The 25,449-nt window shown below is 52.6% G+C and overlaps 3 protein-coding genes across 3 annotated transcripts in view; all 3 read left to right on the forward strand.

Annotated features, from left to right (window-relative positions):
- Positions 1-8,305, forward strand: part of LOC104348963 (uncharacterized) — a 158,592-nt gene extending 150,287 nt beyond the window's left edge. The window contains exons 50-61 of the mRNA XM_086475928.1: positions 1,336-1,389; positions 1,938-2,000; positions 2,477-2,530; positions 3,276-3,311; positions 4,342-4,359; positions 4,753-4,788; positions 5,112-5,138; positions 5,381-5,446; positions 6,149-6,317; positions 6,479-6,588; positions 7,385-7,603; positions 8,159-8,305. Coding sequence (XP_086332054.1) covers positions 1,336-1,389; positions 1,938-2,000; positions 2,477-2,530; positions 3,276-3,311; positions 4,342-4,359; positions 4,753-4,788; positions 5,112-5,138; positions 5,381-5,446; positions 6,149-6,317; positions 6,479-6,588; positions 7,385-7,603; positions 8,159-8,305 — 999 coding nt within the window. The remainder of the gene's footprint in view (positions 1-1,335; positions 1,390-1,937; positions 2,001-2,476; positions 2,531-3,275; positions 3,312-4,341; positions 4,360-4,752; positions 4,789-5,111; positions 5,139-5,380; positions 5,447-6,148; positions 6,318-6,478; positions 6,589-7,384; positions 7,604-8,158) is intronic.
- Positions 8,306-12,713: 4,408 nt separating this feature from the next.
- Positions 12,714-14,965, forward strand: LOC104348962 (alpha-1-acid glycoprotein 1). Its single transcript, XM_086475929.1, has 6 exons — positions 12,714-12,824; positions 13,487-13,629; positions 13,859-13,929; positions 14,253-14,354; positions 14,578-14,678; positions 14,891-14,965. Exons 1-6 carry the CDS (start codon positions 12,714-12,716, stop codon positions 14,963-14,965), a joined length of 603 nt encoding a protein of 200 aa, XP_086332055.1.
- Positions 14,966-16,364: 1,399 nt separating this feature from the next.
- LOC104343216 (uncharacterized) lies at positions 16,365-21,635 on the forward strand. The gene is made up of 6 exons (XM_009947043.2): positions 16,365-16,469; positions 17,025-17,161; positions 17,879-17,952; positions 18,809-18,919; positions 19,683-19,786; positions 21,519-21,635. The coding sequence occupies exons 1-6, from the start codon at positions 16,365-16,367 to the stop codon at positions 21,633-21,635; spliced, it is 648 nt and encodes a 215-aa protein (XP_009945345.2).
- The last annotated feature ends 3,814 nt before the right edge of the window (positions 21,636-25,449 follow it).

The raw sequence follows: 25,449 nt of genomic DNA on the forward strand, positions 1-25,449 counted from the left end.
CATTGCCTGCCTTGCTGTATGAGGTGATCAATCCCCTTAGCTGAGCTGGCTCTATGGCATTTAAACCGTTCTGACTCCCCATTTACTTTTGCCTGAAATTCCTCCAGAAAGTGGGCTTGACTGGTTCTCCTAATGCAGGAAGGACCTTAGCCCTCTGTTAGTAGCAGTTTTACGTTTCCAGGATCCATAAATGGGCAGTTAAATCAATTTGTATCCTTGGAAAGTTTCTTACGCTCCACCGAGTCCAACCAAGCCCTTTTTTGCCAAGTAGTTTCTCACTGTCGTGGCAGAAAAAAATTCTTAGCAGTGAGGTTTCTAGGCTGACTCTGGAATAGCCTTGTAATAGAGGTGGTGGAAACCCCATCGCTTGAGTCATTTACAACTGGGCTGAACAAGACATTGTAAAACATCCCGTAAAGTACAATCCCGTGTGGGTCACATAGTCCTGCTGAGAGTCCAAACAAGCCTTTTCCATCTCTGATGTTCCTAAGACTGTAGATGAATCATGAATCATCTGGTGTATGTTTCTGACCCTTTTTTTGTAACGTTGAATCATTTTGCATTTTGACATCTGGGAAACCCAGAAATACCAAAGGACATACATCTCAAACGTGGTGAAATGAGGGTGTTGATATAAGGACATGCTACCCAGTGTGGGGTTTTTTTATTCTCAGAATGCATGCTATGTGCTAATCCAAGCTTGATGGCCTTCCAAATATTTTATTATTATTTGTCTTAAGAAATTGAGCAAAAATCCCTACAGGGTTCAATAGGAAAAGAATTAGGGGATATGCACACTTTTCCTGGGTTTGAGTGGGAGGTTATGTTGTAGGAACATGCACTTATTTGACAGCTTGAATGACCATAGTTTGAAATTATCCTTTAGTAGGTCAGTCCACTTGGTATTAGAAACACAAGAAGAGCTTGTTTTAAAGGGCTTTGAGGCTGGCCTTTTGCAGTGTGAACTTCCAAGACCAATTTCAGAGTAGATGCTCTCCATCCTGCTTCTGCTGACTGTGGTCCAAGCTAGACAAACATCAGCTAGAAATAGTGTAGGCATGCCTCCCGTTTGAGGGGCAAAAAGGCTTAGTCTACGAGATCTAAGTTGTCTACAAGTCTATGACATCTTCTGGGGTTGCTTCTAGCCTGATGTTTGTGTAATTCCTCCTTCAGATCTCTTTCATACTTCTTTCTCATCAGTCCTGCTTAGGCTGAAGAATACTAATGGATTTCTCCTTCTCCGAAGCTGCTGAACTCTTGGCACGTCTTCGAGTGACCAGCCGTTCGGCGTGAACTCACTGTTGTTCTTATGTTTGTCTTGGCTGTCATTTGCAGGGAGACTTTGGCGAGGCAGGATTTCCAGGGATTGCGGGCATGTTTGGGCCAAAGGTAAGAGGCTGTCTTGTGACCAGTTGGCTTTCTAGTCTCTCTTTACTGGGGACAGACAATGCAATACTTGTTGCAAAGACTTTATTAGCAGCTCCGCAGAAACTATTGAAATTAAATTGTGATTCCAACTTCCTTTAGTTTATGCATCTTCATTTGTAGAGCTTATTCCTGTTAAAATGAGCAGACAGCCGAGGGAAAAGGTCTGTCCTATAGAGCTGTTGTCCCCACCTGAACGTCTTCCAGACACTTGTATTTCCAGTCTGTACCTGAGACACCAATATGCATTCCTAATATTGAGAGCCTTGATTTTTGAAATTTAGACTCATTTCATCAGCATATAATTTTCCTGGTGAAGAGGGACCAGTGTGTTTTCTGCAGAAAGTAAAGGGCTTGCGAAACACGAGTGGGAAAAGAACCTTTAAAAAACTGGACCTTCCCACTCCCATGTACAAGAGGCAGCACCTCTGTCCTTGCAGCGGAGCTGTAAGCGAGGGCATAAACACGGGTATGTTTATTGAGGGGATGTGGCATCTCGTTTTCATTTGCAGGGCCCCCCAGGAGACCTTGGTTTCAAAGGCATTCAGGGACCACGTGGGCCACCTGGTCTCATGGTGAGTGGTTTTTCAGTTTGTTTGGTTTGGGAGGATTTTCTTCCTTCCTCCACCCTCTGTTTCTGTGAGGCTACAGGGCGCTATAAGGAGCACAGTGCACTGTTCACCCCCTGCCTGGCAGAGCAGCCGCAGCCGTGGCACCACCACTGAGCCACCAGAACCACGTGTGCACAGGTCTCTTCTGCCTTGGAGACAGTCATGCTGTTATGACCACTGCACAGGCCGCTCCAGCTACACTGAAATCTTTCTATTTCTGGAATTTCTGTGGTTTTACATGGGCCATGACAACCATACTGTGAGGGCTTGTGTCTTCAGACCTGCATTTTGGAACAGTTTTATTTCAGCTACAGCAAATACCACAATCATGTTGCTGAAAAGCAGTAAAGATACTCATTCAGTGTCTTTGCTGAGTCAAACGTCGTGAAAATGACCGTCAGTCCCCATGTGATGGGTCACGCATATCTTTTCTTTTCTAGGGAAAAGAAGGAATTATTGGTCCGCTTGGCATTCAGGGTCCCATGGGAAGCCCAGTAAGTATCTGCGCCTTTTTCCTGCCTGCATTTCTTAGAAGAGGGCAGTGTTTGAGATCTGAGATGCTTGAGGCCAGCATAGGTAAACCCCAAGTAATGAAGGAAACGAAATTGTCTTTAAGATGAGCAGCTTGAAAGAAGCACAGGTTTAGTCTCTGGCTGCATATATGGTTGCAGGGACATTATTAGCTTAAAAGCGAGGAGCAGCTCTACCTGAGTGCAAGTTTTTTGATAGATTGGCTCAGACTAGAAGACAAGAATGTTATTGCAGTTTTTCAAAAGCAAGCTGCCAGATTTTCCAAACAACTTGGCCTGAGACGGGCAACAAAACCCAGAGAAAAAAAAACAAAACAAAACAAAACAAAACTGATAAATGTATTAAACTGGGAACAGCTTGATTCTAGGAAGTGTTGAAAATCTCTGCCTGCCCCAAAATGCCGAAGGCGCTGAACACAGACTAAAGTTCAGGTCAGTGCTTCGTAAAAACATGAGCATGAAGCTACTCAGAGTTCAGTACAGAGATTGCTACTGGCAGAGATGAAAACCAGTAAGATGAACTCAGACATTGCCAAAACATCCAGTAACAGCTATTTTTCTGCCTTGGGATGGGTGGGCCAGTATGGCAACCTGAGCTGATCTGTGTAGAGATGCACTCGGGTCCTTGCAAGGAGCTTCTGGGTGGCAACACACCCTGGGAGGGCAGCTTGCTGGCAGTCACTGACAGCCGCCTCGTGTGCTTTAACAGGGGCCCAAGGGAGACAAAGGCAGCCGCGGAGAAACGGTAAGTGCTGCTCCGCACCCCTGGGTGCGTCCTGCCGTTCTGAGGGTCTCTGTGAGCAACCAAGGGTCACGCTGGGCTCTGCCACACAGGCTTAGTGTGGGCGGCATCAGGCTCCCACGAGGGCAAAGCACACGCATCCATACGTGTGTGCACAGCGAAGCCAACGCGTGACCACCTTAGCTACGACCGTAGCGTCTCCAGGAACAAGCTGCAGTGAATGGCAGCTGAAAAAGCCCCAGGCTGCCCAGGCCAGGAGTGTGGGACCTATTTAAATAGCAGCATTGCCCAGGTGCAGCCCCCACAGCTGGAGGAGCAGTGCCAGGGCACGTTCTCACCTTCTGCTCTTCCTCTGGTCCCCTTCTTGTGGGGGCTCTGGTGGACTTCTACACCTTCTCGTAGCTCCTTGGTGTTCTCACCAGAGAGGGGGGGGGTCTGGGCTATACTGGATACGTGTTGTTCATCCTTCGTGTTACCCGTAGCACGGGTCCCCCTGCTCTCCAGGTTGCTTCCTTTAGGGATAGTGGCTGCTCCTGCACGCAGGGGCGCTGGCACCATCCTGTGCCCGCCCAGACCCTGCTGCAGTCCGGGCATCGGAGCCCAGCAGACCCAGCTGTGTGGGTAGTGCAGAAGGCTGTTTCGTGCCTTCTTCAAAACAGACCTCCCACAACAAACACCCCACGGGTACCAGAAACCCCGGTGCACATTTCTAACAAGCCAGGCTGCTGCCTCTGATTCCTCTTGCTCACCGTTTTCCACCTCCAAGGGCACAGCAGAGGCCAGCGTGCTGGGATGGACCTGAGCCCCAGGGCCAGCATTTGCTGGTGTCAGAACCATCACATCCTTTGCTGCAATAACCTCTCTGCTGTTGGCAGACACTGTTGGGCCCCTGTTTTCACTGTCCTTCCAGTGCAGCACCCAGCCCTTGCGCAGGCACCTTGGGCACAGCACACGGCTGTACGGAGAGATTTGGGTTTGTTAATGAGCATCTTCCTTTTTTTTTTTTTTTTTTCCCAACTTTTTTTTCCTGCAGGGTCTGCAAGGTCCAAGGGTAAGTATTTGAAATCACTTTTTTCTGACTAATGTCTTCTATTTAAATAAAACAGCTGCTTTTAGCAAATGTTAAGCTGTGGGGTGGGTAATTGTGCATGCAGGGAATGTGATAAGTATCTGGGGATATGGCATTAATGGTAGCGAAGGAGCTAAGGGCTGGGAGCAAGTGATGCAGCAGGAACAGACCAGGTGCAGACAGATGCACCCAGAGTTGGGAGATGGGCAAAATGGGGTCACCTCTTGTCTCCTGAAGGGTTTGAGGGAGAAGGTGCTGTAAGATGTCAAAAATCTGGAGGATTTCAGCAGGGAACAGATTCATGCTCGTGACAACCGTGAGAAATGGAAATATAAACTGGAGATATTTCACTAACTGATGCCACTCTGTCTTTAGGGTCCTCCAGGCCCACGAGGACACCCTGGCCCTCCGGTATGTATATGTGGAAAGAGTTCAAAGACATTATTGAAGCAAGCTAAAATTATTGCCATGATACTCTCCAGAGGGACTGTTCACTCACTGGAAATTATAGCTTAGCCCCATGCAAAAATGTGTGTGTGAATGGACTAGTGTTTCTTGTGCTTTAGTCCAAACCTTCTCCAAGTATTTTATAGAGACAGCATTGTGGCCCCCCCTCACTCGTCTGCATTGAGGGACTCCAGGGGAAAGATTTCAAAAGGACATGACTGAATTTCTTTGCAATAGTGACTGCTCATCTTTCTGGCTGACATCCCTTTTTTTGCTTTGATTTCTAGGGACCACCAGGAATTCCAGCCTCATTTGTAAGTTGCTGTTTTCTGTCTGTTTGTTACCGATGATAATAAGTCATGCAAAGCCAAGGTGCTGATGGGACATCCAGAAAGAGCTGCTGGGACCCTGAAGACACACACTCAGGTCCAGCAGGAGATGCCATGTTAGCAGCGCAAAGCTTCAATAGCAGCCCCAGACTGAGAAGCGTTTGCTTGCATCAGGGCATGTTCAGCTTCTATCAATCTCAGTTACCATCTCTTTCACCCCACACTAGCAACAAGACGGCTTTGGGGCAGCTTTCCAGACGCTAATCGACTCGAACACTGCGCTCAAGACAGAGGTACGAGAGTGCTTTTGAACTCACTGGTCTCTGCTGGAGCTGGAGGCTGGGAACAGTCACAGCGTTGCTTGTTCTTTCTGCATGCTTAAAGTTTGTACACACAAAGCTCTGATTTGTCACTGTTCTCAAGTGTCGGGAGGATGGAGCCGGGCTCTTCTTGGTGATGTCCAGTGATAGGACAGGGGGCAACGGGTGCAAGCTGGAGCACAGGAGGTTCCACATTAACAGAAGGAAAAACTTTTTCACTGTGAGGGTGACAGAGCCCTGGAACAGGCTGCCCAGAGAGGGTGTGGAGTCTCCTTCCCTGGAGATATTCAGAACCCACCTGGACGCATTCCTGTGTGACCTGCTCTGGGTGGTCCTGCTCTGGCAGGGGGGTTGGACTGGATGATCTTTCGAGGTGCCTTCCAACCCCTGCCATTCTGTGATTCTGTGAATATCTGGAGTTAATGTATGCAAAGATCCAGTTAAAGGATATGGTTCTGTTGTGTTACTCATTTGTGAAGCTTCAGACCTCATGACTTTGACAGCGCTTCAGAGATGTCCCGTTCAGGACAGTGCAAGGCCTGTAGCTTGCTGGATCCCAGCCAGCGCAGCCTGTCTTTGACCCACCGAGTTTTCCCCCAGATAAAACAAAAATCCTTGTGGTTACAACTCCTGGTGCCCCCCAAGGCCCACCTGACTGCCTCCTTTTCTCTCCAGGGCTACCAACATCCAGACCTTCTCATGCTGGACCACGGAGGGGAGATCTTTAAGACTCTACACTACCTCAGCAACCTCATTCAGAGCATCAAAAGACCCCTGGGAACCAAGGAAAACCCTGCACGCATCTGTCGAGACCTCATGAACTGTGAACAGAAGATGAATGATGGTAGGAAGCCCTGAGTGTACAAAGGCTGCATCCTCCATTTCACATGGCCCAAACTGGTCTCCTTCCCTGGGACCAGTAATGAAGAAATCAAAGCTTTCTTTTTCTCCTTCACAGAAAAGGTTAACTGTCCTTGTTAATCCCCAAATCTTCCATTTCTTCAGGTACCTACTGGATTGACCCAAACCTTGGCTGTTCCTCAGACACCATACAGGTCATCTGTAACTTCACCAATGGTGGGCAGACATGTGTCAGCCCCATCACCGTCTCCAAGGTACACACAGCTCGACCCCAGCACGGCATTTCCCATACTACTATTACAAAATATTTACCCAGGGGTGTGCTGTCCCAGGACACCGGATGGTGACTGCTCTGACACAGCGTGCTGGTTTCCCCTCGAGGCAGAGTGAGCGTAGCTGTAACATTCAGAACTGCCCTCAGTAGTTAAACAATACACCTAAGACTGGTATTGACTCCCGTCAAGACAAAGCAGTACGTTTCTAGCGATGTTTGATCAACACGTAGCCTTAACAGCGGCCAGTGATTTTGCAAACATGCTGCTCCCAAGTGCTTTGTTGGATTAATTTATGTTCAGGTCGCTCTTGCATTTTGTTTTCTGCTACCTGAAAAAGTGAGGTCATTTTAAATATACAAGGTTCCAGTGAAGTTAATGCTACAGGGTTTTTTCTTGAGGAAGCAGCTGTACCAAAAATACCAGCAACAATATCCGGGTTCATCTGCAGATGAGCTGGAACCTGCTGCTTTCCTGCTTTGCAGAAGCGTGTATTGAATTCAAAGTTTATTTTCCTCCTGCTTAAGGACCTGCCAGTTTGTTCTGAAAAATAAAGGACCTGCTGTGTCCCCATGAAAATTTTCCAGATTGACTTGGCATCTGGCCCTTACGCCCATAATCATGCCAGATCCAGTTCTGGACATCCATGCACGGCCGCCTCCAAACTGACACAAAGTACAGGGACCACCTTTGCTGTCCCATCTTGCGCTAACCCTGCCACTAGCTCCCTCCAGCCCCGCTGCGGGGGTACGCCCTAACCTCTCTGTCACCTTCCCAGCTGGATTTTGACATCGGTAGAGTCCAAATGAACTTCCTCCGCCTCCTGAGCTCAGAGGTGGTGCAGCACATCACCATCCACTGCCTCAATACCTCCGTCTGGCGGGAAGGCTCATCCGAGAAACCTTCGGAAAAAGCCGTGCGCTTCAGGGCCTGGAACGGACAGATGTTTGAGGCAGATGGGCAGCTCAGGCCAGAAGTAGCAGCTGATGATTGCAAGGTAGGTTGCTGCAAAAGAGGGGAGAGGTGGAGAGAAATGCCAGGCTGAACCCACTCAGGGCACACAACAAGGCTCGCGTTATACCTGTGCTTCTCATTCTACAAAAAATGAGAGAAGGGTCTAGTTTACCTGTTCACCCTTTAATTTTCCAGCCCAGGGTGCTGTAGCAGCTCCTGTTAAGTGAACGGCCTTTAAATAGAAAGCAAAAAAATTACATTCCAAAGTTAAATGGCAGAAGGGGGAATTGCTACCCGGAGGTGGTGGTCTGGGCTCTTGCCACACTGAGTCGGTAGCCGTGTGCCTGCATTCCGGGTTCTCTGCGTTCAGAGGTTGTGGTTGGTGATGCCTTTTCAAGCTCGGGTTCCATCAACTTGACCCAGTTAAAGGGTTCCCCAAAATGCTTTCTAAACCTCACCCCAAGCCTGCTCAGCCCAAAGGGCAGTCCCTTGCCTCACGCAGGGCTCTGCAAGCTTATGCCTTGTAAAACGCATTCCTTTCCAGCGGGATTCGTCCCCCAGTTAAACAGCTTTTTCTCTCTCCCTCCTCCCTGCACAGATCAAGGATGGACGCTGGCATCGGACTCTCTTCTCGTTTCGGACGCAGAACCCTCAGCAGCTGCCAATTGTCAACATCTACAACCTTCCCCCATCCGAGCCAGGAAAGCAATATCACCTCGAGGTCGGCCCCGTGTGCTTCCTTTGAACAAAGCCATCGAAACCGGGCTCCAAGGCTTTGACCCCGTGTTTGGCCTATGTCTTTACACAGGCTCTCCCACCTCTCTGCAGCAAGGACAGCTGGGCTGTATCTTTTGGCTCAACTCTTGCTCTAGCCTTTGGCTCAAGGTCTCAAAGAACCCGTGGTCTACTGAACTCAGCAGATTGTTGAAAGGAGGAATAACAAGGATGTAGGGGAAGCGGGTATCAGTCGGGACGTGAACAGTGAAAAGGGATCAGGGGACTAGATGTTGCAAGCGGTTCCACACACAAAGCTTCTTCCATGACCAAAGAAAATATTGAGAGAAACCTCAAGCAACTTGCAGCATGTGGTTTGTTATCGGTGTTTTGGGTTTTTTCCCCGTCATTTTGTCTTACCTGGTTCCTGAGTTACCAAATGTTCTTTCAATTGAAAAGTAATTAAAAGATAGAGCTTCCCTCTCAGAGCTTGTCGCCTTCCGGATGGCCACGTGCTGCATCAGGTCTCCCAGGCGGAGCTGCAAGTTGAATCCGGCTGCTCTGGGTGCCGGAAGCATTTCAATGTGCAATATTAGAAGAAACAAAATATATATATTATATTATTTAAAGCAAAAAGAAAAAGAAAAAAAAAAAAAGTTCCTCCTTCCATGGGTGAGTTTAGTCAACGTCCCTTCTCATGCGTGGTGTTGGGGTGGGAGAGAGTCCCGAAGCCAAGAGGGGGAATGGAAGGAGGAGAGGGGAAGAGATTGGTGCTAAAATAGAGAGAGAGGATGGGCTCGTCTGATTTGTTTCTACCTCTCACTGTGAAATCTCTGGTGCTCTTAAAGAAGTGTGTTATTTTATGTATATGACTTTAAACTATTTAAGGTTGTGAAGGTGCTACAGTGTCTTGCCACAGACCCAAAAAAAAAAAGCCCATAGGACCATCTCTCTAGGAGAGGAGGTTACGGTCTACAGCTAAATCAGAGAAACAGTCACCTTTAAAGGGATCCTTCAACCGCCGTGGATGTCAAGCGTGCGCAACAACTCAAACCGTGTCCAAAATAGCTTACAGGATATTTTAAAAGCAAATTTGCCTTTTCGTTGTTGTTGTTTCCTTTTGTTAATCAGCACTTCACTGCTTTGGGAGGGGAGTAAGGGACACAGCTCATCTGGAAGCCTTGAGCCTCAGAGAGCGCTAGCTGTGAGTCGGTCGTCGTGTAACTAGTTTTGCTGCCGTCACGCTGCCCACACGTCCGTGCCGGCTTGCGCGTGCAGTGATTCCCTGGTCTAAGCTCGTATTTAAACCCAGCTCTGCAACCCTTCTGTCTGGCCCCTCTGTCAAGACTGACATGATGGTACCTTGTTTCAGAACCCAGCCAGGCTTGGAGGGGGTTCGTTTTGTTAAGTTTTGTAGAAATTTAGGCTCTATATGTAAATTTGGAGGATTTTTTTTTTTTTTTTTAAAGAGGATAATTATGGTAATCTTTAATTCTATATAAGGAATAATATTGATGTAATCGGAGCTGTACTGTATCGGAAATGCTTCAGTGCCTGTTTGGAGTTTTCATGTCTCATATGGACTATGGATTTTATTTTTTTGAGGAAAAAAAAAAATTATATGTGAGTCTCTCTTTGTGTATTCTTTTTTCTTTTTTCTTACTACTGCCTGCTGGTTGGTTTCCAACAACCATCAGAAAAGGTTAACAAGATCTGTCCCAAATACCTCACCCTCCACGCAGCCCTGCCTCTGCTCAGCAATACCTCACCCTGCGGGGCGGCTCGCCCCAGCACCCCCGGGCCAAAATCACCATCGCTCATCGCCCGCTTGCTGCCTTCCCCTGCCCACACCCCCACGCTCCCGGGTTTCTCCCTCTCTCGTCCTCTCACCATCATTTTTGTGTGTTTTCTCGAGGCTGGAGTTACCGTTTGTTCTCATTCAAGCTTTTTTCCTTCTCTTCTTCCCCTTTTTTTTTTTTTTTTTTGGACTTTAAATAAATATTTAAAACTGAGGCAAAGAAATGGGACTGGTACAGGTTTGGTTTTGGTTTTTTTTTTTTTGCTTCTTCATGGGAAACTGAGCAAGAGGGACAGAAATACCCTGTTGCTCAGGGATGATGATGTTGGTGTGACAGCCCAGAGACACCCACCCCAGGCAACCCAGGGAGCCCAACCCACATCCCAAAACCCTTCCTCTGGTGCCGGTCACAGCACGACCTGCCCAGCCCTCAGCGTGACGCTACGTGCATGACAAGGCTGGGAACCCAATGGCTCCCCACCACTGTACGTCCCACTGCCACCAGCCCACTCTTCATCCATGTCCCCATCCTGAGACAGTGCCAGGGAACAAGAGGAAAAAGAAAAAAATGGAGCTGAGTGATTTTTTTTTCATTGCTGAAGCCCAAATCACATCTGAGCTGCTCCAAGCTGACATTAAAACCCAACTTCTCCTTGGTTAGGAGGTCTCCTGGCCCCAGCCCAGCCTCAGACTGACCTCGTGGGCCAGCAGCGAAGCCCACTAGGCTTGAGCCAGGGGAGGGGGACATAGGGGTGACCCTCACACACACCCCCACCATTACACACCATTACAGCCCATGCCCTGGCTGCTCCTGGGTTGCGTCAGGGGCAGCGGGAAGGGGCCGGCCCGTGTTTGCTCATCCCACGCTGTGCCCCTTCCCGGCAGCACTCCTGGGGCTGGAGGGGCCGAGGGACACCCCCTGGGTACGGCGGGGTGCTGGGCAGCAGGGCCAGGTCAGTACGTAAAAAACCAGCTCGGTCGGGGCTGACCGTCTCTCACGTGAGCCTGCTGTTCCTGAAACACATCGCTCGTGGGCAGAGAAAAAGCAAACACATTTAATACATAGATCAATGCACTTCATTATGAGGCCAAAGTTGGAGGAGATGTAAGAGACTGTTAAATAGAAAGATTCTTCATTCAGAGACCTTGTGATTTATTTATTTTGTTAAAAGCCTGAGCCCACTGCACTGGTTGTTCCCCTGCCTCATACCCTGTACCCAGCCAGGATTTATTAAGCAAGTCCCTGTCTCTACCAGTTGGTTTAGATTATTTAATCAGTTACGTATGTTATCAGCACCCCCAGCCCAAAGGCCAGTTTATCACTGCAAGGCTGGGCTCAGACAAGCCACAAGCAGCAAGCGCCGCAAGGCTGCCGGCACACACCAGGGAGCTCCGCTGGAAAGGGCGAACCCCCAGATTTCATGGCTTAAGGGATCCCATGGAGCTGCTGTAGGGTCAGCTCAGACACAGGGGCACCACCGGGGAGAGGAAGGAGATGGTGGGTGGGTTTGTTTTTTTTTTGGCTTGGTTTGTTTTTAAATGGTCCAACTTATCCTCACAACACAGAATGTTTTGGGCTGGAAGGGCCTTCTAAGGTCATCTAGTCCAACCCCCCTGCACTAAGCAGGGGCTTCTTTAGCTGGATCAGGTTGTTCAGAGCCCCGTCCAACCTGACCTTGAATACTTCCAGGGATGGGGCATCTACCACCTCTTTGGGCAGCCTGGTTCAGCGTTTCTCCATCCTCATCATAAAAAAGATCTTCCTTCTGCCTAGTCTGAACCTACCCTCTAGTTTAAAGCCATTACCCCTCCTCTTATCACTACCCTTCCTGATCACGAGCCCCTCCCCACCTTCCCTGTAGTCCCCTTTCAGCACTGGAAGGCCACTATAATGTCTCCCTGGAGCCTTCTCCTCTCCAGGCTGAACACCCTCAACTCTCTCAGCCCGTCCTCACAGGGGAGCTGCTCCAGCCCCACGAGCACCTTCATGGCCTCCTCTGGACCTGCTCCAACAGGTCTGTGCCTTTCCTGTGCTGAGGACTCCCACCTTGGGCCTAATCCTGCTGTGCACGCCGAACTGCAGAGCCAGGTCACGGCTCCATCCCCAGCACATCCTCGCCGCCCCCACCCCACTCCCCCGCCGTGAGCACACGTGAACCCCAGCGCCAGCCCCGTGCCCCGGCGCGGGGTGAGGCCGGTGCAGCCCCAAAGCCCTTACAGCCCCGTGGGTGAGCAGCCAGCACCCCCCCCCATCACCGTGGGGATTTATTTGCCCTGTGGAGGAGAGCCACAGGTGCCATTCGGTGCCCCCTGAGGCCTCCAAACACCTCCTGGAGCTGACCGAGCGTTTCGCCAGGCATCCGCAGAATTAATTGCTGTTTCCGAGAACAAACGCCTGTATTGGTGAAATATGAGGTTCCGTTTCGTTAGGGGTTTTTTTCATCTTTGCTGTTGGAGAAATCCAAGGTTTTGCAAGTTTAATTTCCTCCACCTGCTATTGCTTCATGCCTGAGCAAACAGCCCAGCTGCTGAACAAGCACATCGGGGCTGGGGATGTCCAGCTTTGCAGGCAGCTGTATATAAGGGACGGAGCTGAGCCACGTCCCGTCAGAGCAGGAGCCTCCTCTCAGCCGGCCAGGCGATGCTGGCCTCCCTTGCCCTCCTCCTGGGGCTGCCCCTCGCCCTCAGCGCCGAGCCCCCCAGCTGCGCCCCGCTCGTCCCGGTCACCCTCGACAATGACACCATCCCTAGGGTAAGCCCTGCCTTCAGTTCGGGCACCCGTTCTCTCCTTTCCTATCAGCACCACCAGCCGTTACGGGTCCAGGAAGAGGTTATGAACCCAATCAGCAGCTCAACTCTTATCTCGCTGCCTGTCCATGCTTATTTTCCCTAAAAAAATCAAGGCTGCTGCACAGGAGCGTGGGGAAGGGGGTGAAGCCTTGCAGCTCTGCACTCATGATCTCGTGAGCAGGTGCTTTTGGAGGGCTTCTGTTTCCATCTCCCCGTGCAAACCAGGCTGGGCAGCACCGTCCCCAGTGCTTCACCACTCTATTTCTAGTCCTTCAAGTGGTGGGGACTTGGGTCACAAGTCTCCATCCGCAAAACCCCTCACTGCATAAACAGTATTTAGTCCCTTGGGGACGTTTAATGGGAGGAAAGCAAGGAGAGCCAGGCACAGAGCAGGAGGGACACGACCGCAGAAACAAGCTGGCCATCCCGGGAGCTGGAGCATCTCCGCTTGGGGGAGAGGACAAAACCAAGAGCCCCTCATCCATCCTGGATTCTGCCCAGGGCAGTCACCTACCAGGGGTGCTCCTGGCCATGGGGACGGCATCTGCTTTTACTCACACGGAGCCCGTGGGTGAACCCAGCACAGCACCCCCCAGCTCTTCCCCACTCCCCTCCTCTCCACAGATCCTGGGAGAGTGGATCTACATCGTCGGCGCCTCCAGTTACCCGCCTCACCTGGAAGAGCTGAAGGTGCTGAAATACACGGCTTTTTCCATCTTTCCTGGCAGCCATGAGGACGAGCTCAACGTCACCGAAATCATGAGAGTGTAAGGATGAGGATTCACCCCTCACCCAGCTCCCCTGTCCCTAAGGGCATTTCCACCCACTGGTGCCACCCTCTGGGCTGAGATACCCCCACACACAAATTTGGGGCTGGAGAGCAGCTATGCCAAATCTATTTCAACTCTCCAGCCTGGCTCAAGTTCTGAATCCCTCGGGTTTGGTTGGGGCAGTTTGGGGGGGTTGTTGGCTCCATCTGACCTCTCTGCCCCGCAGGAACGAGACGTGTGTGGTGAGGAACGGCAGCGTGATCCACGTCTTTCGGCACAACTCCACCCTGGTGCACGGTAAAGCCCCTGCCGTGGTGCAGGGCCAGGACTGGGGTGGGGAGAGGGGAAGGGGCACAGCAGCCACACCTTGCACCCTCCCGCTTCTGCCCCCCTGAGCTCCCAGCACCAAAACATGCCTGGAGGTGGGGGAGGAAAATTTCTTCTATACCCTAAGCAATGGGCACAGCAGTGCTGTGGGACCAGACTGGTCCCTACTGGGATAAATCTCCTGGGGTAAAGGGGATGAGCAGCCCCCGCTGTGCTGCTGGCTCTGCCCGGGCTGAGCCCCGGCACAGGGCAACGCTCGCCAACGGGGACCCCCCTCTCCCTGTGCCTTCCAGTCGATGACCAGACGACTGCCACGGCTAAACTGATCCAAAGCGACAAGGACCTGCTGATCCTGAGACACTTGCACAACAACTACCTGGGTCTGAGCCTCTCGGGTGAGTGGATGCTGCCCCAGCTCCGTGGGGCACGTCCCTGCCTGGGGATGCACCGTCGGGCCCCTTTTCCCCTGATACGGAGAGGGAAAAGACGGGGGTGGGCAGGCAGCGAGCTCCCCATCCACACCGCAGGGATGACTATGGGGCAAAGCTCTCCCTAAAAGTTCCCTTTCCCCCCCCCCCCCCCCCCCCTTCTCCTTTTATGACCCCATTTCTCTGCCAGCACGGACGCCCAATGTGAGCAAGGAGCACCTGGAGGAGTTCAAAGCCCAGCTCCACTGCATGGGCTTCACCGAGGAGGAGATGTTCTTCACTTCCGAAAAGGTCCGAACCCCTCCGCAGGGTGGGCGAGCGCCAGCCCCGCTCCTGCCGCCAGCTGGGCTGGGGGGCTGAGGGGCTGTAAGACAGGTTCCCCACTGCAGCTGCCCCTCTGCACGTCCCCTCTCCTCCCCCAGCATTCACCCCGGCTGCTCCTGGCTCGTCAGGAGGTTTTGGGGCGAGGGGGCACCAACAGCCGCTCTCCCCTTCTCCCGCAGGACGCCTGTCCCCTGCCCTGGGAGAAGACAGGCAAAGGCGACGTGGAGCAGCAGCAGCAGCAGCAGCAGGTGTAACCCCCGCGGGCTGGGTCAGCCACTCCATCCTCATCCTCCTCCAGCCCCTCCGCAGGGACGTCCCTGCCCGCTGGCCCCAGCCGGGCTTGGCTGAGCCTCAGGACTTTCTATCGAGGTTTTGGATTTTCCCTCCTGGATGAAACACCCCGTTTCCCTGTTCTCACCTGGACCCAAAATAAACCCCTATGATACAACCACCTGCCACTCCTGCTGCATCCTCGCCGCAACCACGGGCAGGACCGACCTGCTCCTGCCTGCCCTGCCCGCGATGCTGCACCTCCGAACCTGCTGAGAGGCATGAGAAGCCCCAGACAAAACCTGAGCGGGGCCGAGCGTGGCAGCAAGCACGGAGATGCTCATCCCTTCCACCAGCTCTGTGGTGGCACGGGACCCTCCTGGCCACTGCACCCCGTAGGTCCCCTCCAGCCACAGGGCATCGGGACGTGAGCACCCACCCATCAGCCCCAGCCCTGCGGGGAGATGCACAAACCCACCGACCCCTTTGGGTCTCCTCCACTGCGACTCAAACCAGCCCAGGTGGTTTTAGCACCCGAACATCCCACCCTGAACTTTCAAGCCGAATCCCACGAGGCTCCGCCTACACTGGGGGCTTGTGCAGGCATCACAGTGGGGTGGGGTGACATGGGGTGACATTGTGCCTTCCCCAAGGGTCTCCGAACAAGGGGAGGGGGAGAGGATGGGAAAAACGAACACCCAGGGCCAGACTGAGGGCCTTGGGGATGGCTCTGCTGCCGGAGAGGAAAGGGCAAACAGAAATAAAGCCAGAAAAGCAGGTCCTGCCCTGCCCAGCGGCATGGGGACAGGAGTGGGACAGGGGGGTGGGGGGAGCCACCGCAGGGGACAAGTCCAGCAGGAGGGTGGTGACCTCCTGGGGTGCCTTCAGCCCCGTTTTTATGGCCTGTTTTGGCAAGGAAGGGGAAAACACCTTCCTGCCCAGGAAGAAGGTGGCTCTTTGAAGCCCCCCCAAGGCAGGGGGTGGCTGCACCCCAGCCAGCACCAGGGCAGGGGCTGCACGGGGCCACATTTGCAGCGCAAGAGGCAACCTCACCGGCTGCTCATGGGAACAAAACAGGCAAATTCAGGGCAGATTTTGGTTTTAAACGCAGCGAGTGCATCGCTCCCATCACCTCCAGCCACGCTGACAGCCCAGAGCTGCCGATGCTCGCTGCTGGTGGCCGCGGCCAAAGCCAGGACAGCGCCGAGCTCAGGGCTGGGCACGCGGCTCTTCTCTGGGCAATGTCCCCAAAAGGTGCTGGTTGCGTCACCAGTGCGGAGCCACGTCCCATCCCTCCCCCGCAAGGCTACAAAAGCAAACGGCCGAGCAAGCCCGTCCGTCCGTCTGTCCGGGGCTTCGCTCGCTCCTCGCTTTCGGGCAGCCATGGCCGCAGCTCAGGTCACCGCCATCCTCAGCCTCACGGCGCTGCTGCCCACGGCCGCCTTCCCCTGCGGAGCCCCACGCCCGGACAACACCACGGCATCAAAGGTAGGAGAGACCTGAGCCCCAGGGGGCTGCCCCACTCCTGCAGCGAGTTTGTGGGTGCTCTGCTAAGCCTCACTGCCCCCTGGGACAAGGGGAAACCCCCCCCCTTGCCCCCCTCGGCACATCTGCTGAGGCGCCTTCCGCAGAAACACCTGCAACAAACGGGAAACGCTTGCTTTCCAAAACGTCCTGAACTACCCGATTTTCTCGTGGTCCCCCAGCGAGCCCCAGCGATGACCTCAAAACAAGGGGGGCTGGCTGGGTGCTTTTTGGTGCAAATCCCCCGCGGCAGCGCAGTTGTCCTGACCCTGCCGCACCGCGCAGGGGCACCCGCAGCCAACGCCAGCACTGTTTCCCAATCCCCACATTCCGCTATTTTTATTGTTTTTCCCCACACAGGTTTCATTTTGTAGCTGCCAGTGCGGTGCAAGAGGGAGAACTAGCAGAGGCCTGAGGTCAAAAATAACCATTTTGCCATGGGGAGCGTGGAAATCTCCTCCCCAAAGCTCACCCTGAAAGTGCAAAAGCTCTCACCACCCTGCCCCTCTCCCTCCACAGCTGCTGGGGACATGGCTGTACGTGGCAGGGGCTGCCCAGTTCCCCCAGCACCTCCTGGAGATGCTGCTCATCGACCACGGTCACCTCTACGTGGAGCCCCATGAGGAGAAGCTGCTCATCACCCAGCACATGGCCGTGTAAGACGTAGCCCTCGGGTCCCCCGGCCCCAGCCCATCTCCTCCCGTGTGCTGCAGCCCCCGCAGCCCTTTCAACACAAGATATGAGTATGATTTCAGACAGGTTTTCCCAAGGACAAAGTCTCTCCTGGCCGCTCCATGCAAGCTCTCCCATCCCCTCTCTTCCTCGCCCCTTCTTTTATTTATTTCAACAGCCCCCAGGTTTAGGCGAATTTTGCAGGGTACAGAGGTCTTGCAGGCACCAAGCCCTGCAGGTATGGATGCTGCAGGACACAGGGAAGGAGAAGACCTCTCTAGAGGAGAAGACCTTTCCAGAGGTCCCTGCACCACGGCTGCTAGCTCTGCTGGGCACCAAAAGCTGTTTCCCCTCCCAGGGTCAGACTTCAAGGGGATGAATTTTTCTGTGCCAACACAGGCAGCTCTTTGCAGTTTCAGTTGTTTCGGGGCGGAAAACCTCTCCCACCAAGGAGCCAGGGCAAGGCTGAGACCACAAGCTGCAGGTGGAGGTCAAACACACAGGAGAAACAGCTTAACTTCAACAGTGAGAGCAGTTCAGTCCGCAGGAGCTGGCACAGCCAGGTTCCCAGCCCACAGCCGGGGGCAGGTGCCCCGTGCAGTGGCAGCACCAGGTCTGGGGCTTTGCTGGTCCGTTCCAGCCCACAGTGAGGGGTCTCTGCTCTCCTTCCCCACGTCACCCCTTCTCCTCTTTCTCTCCAGGGGGGACCAATGTCTCACCAACAACTCCACCTACTTCGAAAGCGCCGCCGGTAACGCCACGCTGGTGAAGCACGGTGAGCAGCGCCGGCAGGCACGGCTGTCGGGGTTATCCCCCAGTCCTTTTTTCAGCGGGGTGAGACGCACAAAGGGCCCATGTCCATGTTTTACATCATCTGACGCATTTTATTCCTGGGTCGCTTTGTCTGTTTGAAGCCTCAGTGGACTCCAAACGGCTCGCCAGGGCCAGGGGCTCACTGGGTCAGCCCCACTCCTGGGGCACCCTGGGGATTGCGGCCCCACCACCAAGATTCACCAAACCCTACGAAGCAACGCCGTGCTGGGAGCAAGGAGCAAACCAGCTCCCATCCCTGTAGGAGACCACCTCGTTTGTAAAGTTATTTCACAATCCCTCGGGGAAAGGAGGGGAATATTTATGGCAGGTTTCAGCAAATTAATGAAGCTTTGCATTCTGAATTGTTTCCTCCTCGCTGAGGAAATGGGGTGAGCCATTTAGCAGAGGAATCGCAAACCCCCTGAGAGAGTTTGCACTGACCCAGCCAAAACAGCATTGCTGCGAGCAGGGGACACTTTCTCCCCATTTTTGCAGCCCCCCCCCTCCCCAAGCTGCAAGGGACTTGCTCATACCCCAAGCACCAGCAAGCCATGCCATCCAGCACATTGCAACAGCAGGGCAGGAGCTGGGTGACTTTGGCTCCTTCACACCCCAGGCCCACATTTAAGAAACACAATTCAAATAAACCAAGAGCCAAACAACTCGCCCTGTGTCAGGACATTTGTCCTCACTCACTGCTAAGGGCTGGATCCCCAGGGCTGCTGGCATTGCCCACATCTAGGCTGTGGTTTATCACAGCTGCAGCACTGAAAATCTGAATATTGTGGCTGTTCCCAACCCTGACTCTTCTCTCAAAGCCAAGACGCAGCAAACTGTGGGGATGGTGATGAACCTCAGCTCTGAAGACGTTTTACTCATCCAGTACAAACCACAGAGGGAAAGGACGTATTTGGGACTATATCTCTACGGTATGCAAACTCCATCCTACAGCAACTTAAAGCTATTGTGGGACACCAAAACACGCACATAAAATGATCAGCTAAAACCACACGACAGCTCGGTTTTGCCAACAGTCAGTGATTTTCCTGAGATTGCCGCTCCAGGGGTCACGGGAGTATTTACAAATCCCATTAAAATCTAAATCTCTTGGCAGAGCAGAAAGAGCAAGTTAAAGACAAAACCCACTTACGCCATAAATATTCAAAGAGCAGGAAGCTAATACAATTCAGCATTAGTATCATTGTAAAATCTTCATATTTTCAAGCCAACCATGATTTTTCAGTACTTGCCTCCCAGGGCAGAGCATGTGGCTTTGCAGTACTGGCACAGGCAAAGCCGATCAGATCTACCCACAACCCCATAAAGCAGTGTTTTAGACCTTGATAAGGTTTCCTGTTGCCCTTCCAAGCTGCAAAGCAGTTGCTTAAGAGAGTTTGAAGACACATATAGAAAACTGCCTCCATACTCAGCCTCGGTCCCTCCCCAGGAGCATCAGACTATCCTGCAACCCCTTAAAGCCGACAGGACCAGAGCTGATCGAGGAGTGAGTTAAAAACAGCGATGCCCGAGGTTGGTTTTGCTCAGGTGTGTTCACCATGAGGGCGAGACCCCAGCAGAGACCACGTCCACAGCAAGTGTTGGTGGGAGCAGGGCGAAGGGAGGCAGCAAGGGCAGGGATGCCGAGGCCACCGGTCCGTACCTAACAGCTGGCAAATGCTTCTCCTTTTCCAGCCCGAAACCTGAGCGTGAGCACGGCCCACCGGGAAGAGTTTGAGCACCACGCCAAGGGCCTGGGGCTGAGCGAAAAGGGGATCATCTATGCGCCATGGAAAACGGTACGTGGCTGCTCGTGGGTGGGCGAGGGTCGGCAGAGCTCTGGCAAGACCCCGGGCCGCAGCTCCGGCAGCCAAACTGGAGTCTCGGAGAGAGATTTTCAAGGTGGTGGAAACGGTTTAGGGGACTAAATAAAATGATGGTTTAAAATAACACACACTCCCCCCACAGACATGTGACTCCCCGAAGCAAATACCTGCACCTGAGCTTCTGCAGTGGGAAACCTGGTAACTGCCTGCCTCCCCCTGCCAGGGGCAGATAGCTAAGACATGGGATTTTTGCCCTGCAATTCCTGATTTTGCCCGCCCCCCCAGCAGAGGCCAGCCGCCCCCAGGAGCTGCAGCAAGGGGCAGGAAGGGCCAGTGCCCTGGGGCACTGCACGGCCCCGCTTCAGACGAGGCCACAACCATTTAAAACCCTAAAAACCTCGGGTTGTGCTCAGATGGGATTTGCTTTTCTGGCACCCTGAGGTGCTGCGCGATGAGCGGGTTCACAGCCCGGCTGGCTGTAAACGGGGTTCAGGAAGACTGCACAGGCCAGTCGTCCTCCCGTCCCAGCACAGGGGTGTCCATCCTTTTGGGACATCAGGAAAGAGGCAACACCATCCACTCCCACAAAAACAGAATTTTCCCTTTAGTTTTAGCCAGACCCAGCCCTTGCCCTAACCTCTGCCACCTGATTTAGGACATTTTATCCTGCAAATGACCCAGTCCCCAAGCCAGCTTGATAGGGCTCCTTTTTTGGAAAGTGGGGGGGGTGTGTGAAAATACCTTACCTTTTCCCATCCCGTCCTGTCCATCCATTCCTGTCCTGGCCATCTGCTCGTCCACAGCAGGAGACTCCAAGCTTCCAGCAGTGCCCAAAAACTCACTCTAAGCTGCCAGACTGGACCCCACGTAGCTCCTGACACCCCCCAGCCTCAAGATGTTTTTTTTTTTTTTTAGAAATATCCCCCACGGTTCAGGGGAACTGGGGACAGGGACACAGGCACAGGCTGAAACCCTCCTGGTGGGGCAGGGGCAGGTCTCCTCTCCCTGTTAGGCAACGGGCAGCACCTGGGAGGCAGGACCCAGCTCCTCCAAATTAACAGCTGGACCCCATTCAAATTTGGGCAAGACAAATTGCTATTAGAGAAAGCCAAGATGAGTGGAATCAGCCAGACCTGTTTGTCCCTACAAGCCCTGGTGCGATCACTGTTAGCAGAGAAGCGTTTCGTGCCTGGCTGCAAGGCAGGACCCCACATCTGAGGAGTAAAATGAAACTGATTAAACAAACACAGAAAAGATTTTGGGGACCTTTGTCGTCAGGCTGAAGGAGGTGGATGTGAACAGAGCACCAGAGCAGAGATTGACGTACCTCTGTATCAGCCTGAGGCATTAGCAGGACTTAAACCACGCTAATTCTGAGTGCCTGGGTAGCACAAGCTTTTTACTGATTTCTCAAAAAGTTTGAATCCCCCTTTCCTTCAGAGCACACTTACTCCCCCCCCCAGCACCGCACAGCTTTGCTCCAGAAACCTGGTTTCCTCTTTCCAGCACAGGCACCAGCAGCAGCTCCGCACCCAGGCAAGCAGCCTCTGGGATCGGGGCAGTGTGGGGAAGCCCGCAGCTTCTCTAGGCCCCTTTAGCCTTATAATCAGATAAAAAGGAAAATAAAAATACATCTGTCTTCAGCAAATTCTCTCCTGCTGGTGCACTGGCAGTTTCACTGATCCTGTTATTGTTGTTTTGGAAGGAGCTGTGTCAAGTGAAAGAAACCAAAAAAGGAAACAGCCCGTGCACGGAGCCCACAGCTACAGCCACGGCATCGCCGCCTCTGGGTACCCCCCGGCCTGGGAACGCGGGTAACTAACCCCACGTTAGGCAATAAATGTTTTCCTCAAATTCAGTGTATTTTGTTGCTCAGATGTTGGGAGAGCCGGGGTTCTGACGAGATCAGAAGTGGGGCTTGCAAAAAGAAACCGAACGCCCAAATTCACCTTGTGTGTCATTCGGCTAGGAGCTGGGAAAAGGCAGCCTTAAGCAAAGAGGGATGGAAGACGTGGTGACAGGGGGAAGGTTTTTGCCGCGCTGACTCAGTCCGCTCAGCTTCACACCAAGCTTGCAAGAGCCTCTGCCAAAAAGAAAAGCAGAGCTCGGAGGAGGCAGTAAAGGAGGCCAGCCAGAAGAGGGCAATCAGTACCTGTTTTAAACGAGTGTGCTGAGCATTGGGTGAGTAACCGCAATACACCGGAGGCTGGACACTCCTCTTGAGCTGTGCAGGCCGAGGGGAAGAGGGTGCTTCAACAGAAGCAACCACCCGAGTCCCTGGACCGCAGCCTGAGCAGCTGGGGCAGGCGCTCCTGCCCAAACCCTTCGGACCCGGCGAGAGCTCCCCGACACCGTGCACGCACAGCCACGTTTTGTGACAGCGTGACCACACTGACAAACCCCAACCCAACCCAGGCTGGAGTTTTACTTCCCCACAGAAAAAGTTCCTCAGGTCTCCTCGCTTCCCAACAAGCTTGGCACCCCAGAGGGGAGAAGGTTCAAGGGCCAAGATTCACGGTGCTCCCCGTGCCCCGGTACAGCCCTGCGCTCCCCAGGCACCTCGCACAGCCCTTACCCCAGCCCCAGCCGGCTGTCACGCTGTGCCTGCGAAAGCGGGGGGCGGTTGAAAGAGACTGCCTCTGCTGCATGTCTGGGGAGCAACTCAGTCTCAGCCCTAATCTAGTAATTAAGCACTGGAAATAACCTTTCTTCCTTAAAAAGGAAGAGAAGGAGAAAAGCTGGAGGGAACACAGCGAAGAAGAGCGCCCTGCTCCTCCCTCTGCGGCACCAGGGTGCCCCGTCCCCGTGCGGCAGCGTTTCAGCGTCGAGCCTCTGGCCCGATTCCTGCAGCAAAAATGAATTTTACAAGGTCAAGCGGGACTGATTCCCTCCGGGTCTCCCAGGGCGCAGACACCTGGCCAGCCCTTGCTCCAGAGACATCCTCATCAGATTGAGAGAGGCATGTAACCCCCCACCTCGAGGAGGAAGACAGTCCAAGGGTTGGAGAGGGCAGCAGCGCGAGAGGGGATGCTGCCAGCAGCCTTGAGCACTGCAGTCCAAGAGCGCGTCGATAAGCGTCTCAGCTGACCGAAGCTGACACCACTGGAAAGCTGTGGCTCAGATTACAAGGACCCAGACTTCACGAGTAGATTTACAGCAGAATAAAAGCCTTGAGTAACAGGCAAAGGAACCAACAAACCCAGTCTGGCCCCCGCAGCAAGTTTTGTTCACCAAATCGGAGGCCACTTGCACTATGCCATGGGTCCTGAGTGACCTTCAAGGATAGCTCCTGGTGGGGTCTTTATTTATTTTAAGAAAAGAATGTACAAAGCCTTTCTTTTGAAAAGCCTTTCTTTTGAAAACCCTATAAGCCAGCTTCCTTCGAGGGCATAAGTGGACTGCAGTTTCCAGCTCTTCTGGGAAACTCGCTTCTCTGAACCGTTACGGATACTGCGGATGAGCAAAGTCCAGCGACACTCACAGACAGGTTAACAGTATCCAAACATCACTACCGTCATTAGCCTTGATCTCAGGTTGTTGGCTTTGCCTTTAAGAATTCTGTTCTCCCAGATCCTCACAGGGAGAATCCTTCCCAGTGTCAGCGTCCTTGCTGACAATCATCCCAGGAAGAGTCTGGCCACAAACAGCACCAATAAACCGTATTGAGAAAGAGATGCAGACACGTGGTATCTCTTTGACAGACCTTTATTAGCAGACTGTTCCCTACATGAAGAATCCGAGTTAGATTTGCATTATAACAATTTGTGGTTACAGCTACAAAGATGGTTGTCATTTTGCATTGATTTTTGCATTCTGATATTCGTATTCCCATTAGGCCACACTGGTAGGAAGGAGCCACTGCAGAATTTATGACAGGTTTCAAGAAGAGGCGGGGGGTGGGAAAAAAAATCATATCACTAATCCAGATTGGTTCGATTTCCATGTGGCTAACTCCTGGCAGCACTGGATAGTCAAGGCAGAATCTCACCTCTCCATGAACCACCGAAGCCCGTCCGCAGGAGAGCAGCTGCAGAGCGCCAGCAAACCGCTGCGGTTTCTCCCACGCTGCTCCGCAGCGCCCGTCTGCACGTGAAGGGTGCGGGCTCAGCAGCAGGGTCTACGGATTCAGCCTCCAAGCACCACCGCAGCACCTTGTGTCCAAGTGCAAGTTTCCTCCCATCTCTCTGGAAACTTGCATTTCCTTTAGTCCCTGAGATTTCTCCCCTCCCCCCTTACCTAAAGACTCCCCAAGATCGCTCTCAATTAGCCACTGTGACATCCAACATACACAGACCTTCTACTTCCCAACTTCAGCCACCACCTGAAAGCCTTTCAGCCGTGCACAGAGGCGATTCCAAAATAAGGCAAGCCTCACGGTGCACCCTCTCCCCTCCTCCCAAGGTACTGCTTCCTCATCAGCTCCCTTCTCTCCTATGGCTTCTTGCTACAGAATTTCTCTGGGCTGAGGTCCTCCAGCAACAACCCCAGGCGTGGGAAAGGCAGCTCAAGCCCTGAAGGGAAGGTACGCAAGCGACTTCAGCGTCCCTCCCCACGACTCAGCTGTGTGATGTAAGAGAACAAAGAACTTTTTAAAACAGGAGAAATACAAGCACAGTAACAATATTTAAACAAGTCTATAAAAATAGTCCGACATAACTCTGTTCAAATAAATACAAAATAAATATGCTTTAAGCAGTAAAACAGTGGAATGCAACGCTGGTCCATTTTGCCCAAAGTGAAAAGTTGGATGAGGATCTCCCGGGCCTCGGAAGCCAGATCCTATCGACTAAAGTAGCCCATAATGCATCAGAGAAATTGTAAAGCCATCTCTTTCCCTTAGCCTTATGAAAAGCACCCTTTGAAAGAAAAGCAAGTGTGTCTTCAGGCCTGAAAGCTCACCTCTCCCAGGGACAACCAGCCCCTCTCCCTAACACCCCTTCCCACAGCAGACATACTCCCGGCTTGGGGACTCCGTTCCCGCCAATGCAAACCCGAACAGCAATCCACAAAGAGGTCTAAAGAGATAGATAGCAGCGTAGGCACAGGGCTTGGAAAAGGTCCACCGGCTGCCCTCGGCACCAGGCAGAATGGAAGTCAGAGGTCCATGCAGCGCTGCACAGGGGCTCTTGTGTCGTGCTGGGAGCACAACTGCACAGGAGCTGTGAAATATTGTCTTTTGTTCACCAAAGCCATGCATCAAGGTGCCAGTCCATCCAGGGCTCTCCTGCTTTCCCCTTTCCAAGCCCCTGCTGAGTATAAGACAAGCCAATCCCGGCATGCAAAGGATACAGGCATGCAGGCTCTAGTCTGCTGCTTCTGTTAGTAAGTGCATCTTGTTAGTGGATTTATGAGACACACTTAAACCTATAAAAAATAAATAATCCTAATTCTTCATCAGGCTGGCCTAAGTAACCTTCAGCCTGACTGGATAAACCACTGCCCACCAGCCCTCAAAACCAGTATAGTTCAAAGTTACGTTTCATGTCAAGTCTTGGAAGCGGAACATGAATGTCTCCTACCCACAGGAATACATGTAAACATAGTAGTAACAAGCCTGGTGTGGCAGCAGCTCCTACACAAGGTTTGTACAGATTCAAACAACGGGTAGGAAGTTAAACAACTGAATGGAAAAAGAA

This window comes from Leptosomus discolor, chromosome 19 (assembly GCF_034619465.1).
Source record: "Leptosomus discolor isolate bLepDis1 chromosome 19, bLepDis1.hap2, whole genome shotgun sequence".
Classification (NCBI taxonomy): Eukaryota; Metazoa; Chordata; class Aves; order Leptosomiformes; family Leptosomidae; genus Leptosomus; species Leptosomus discolor.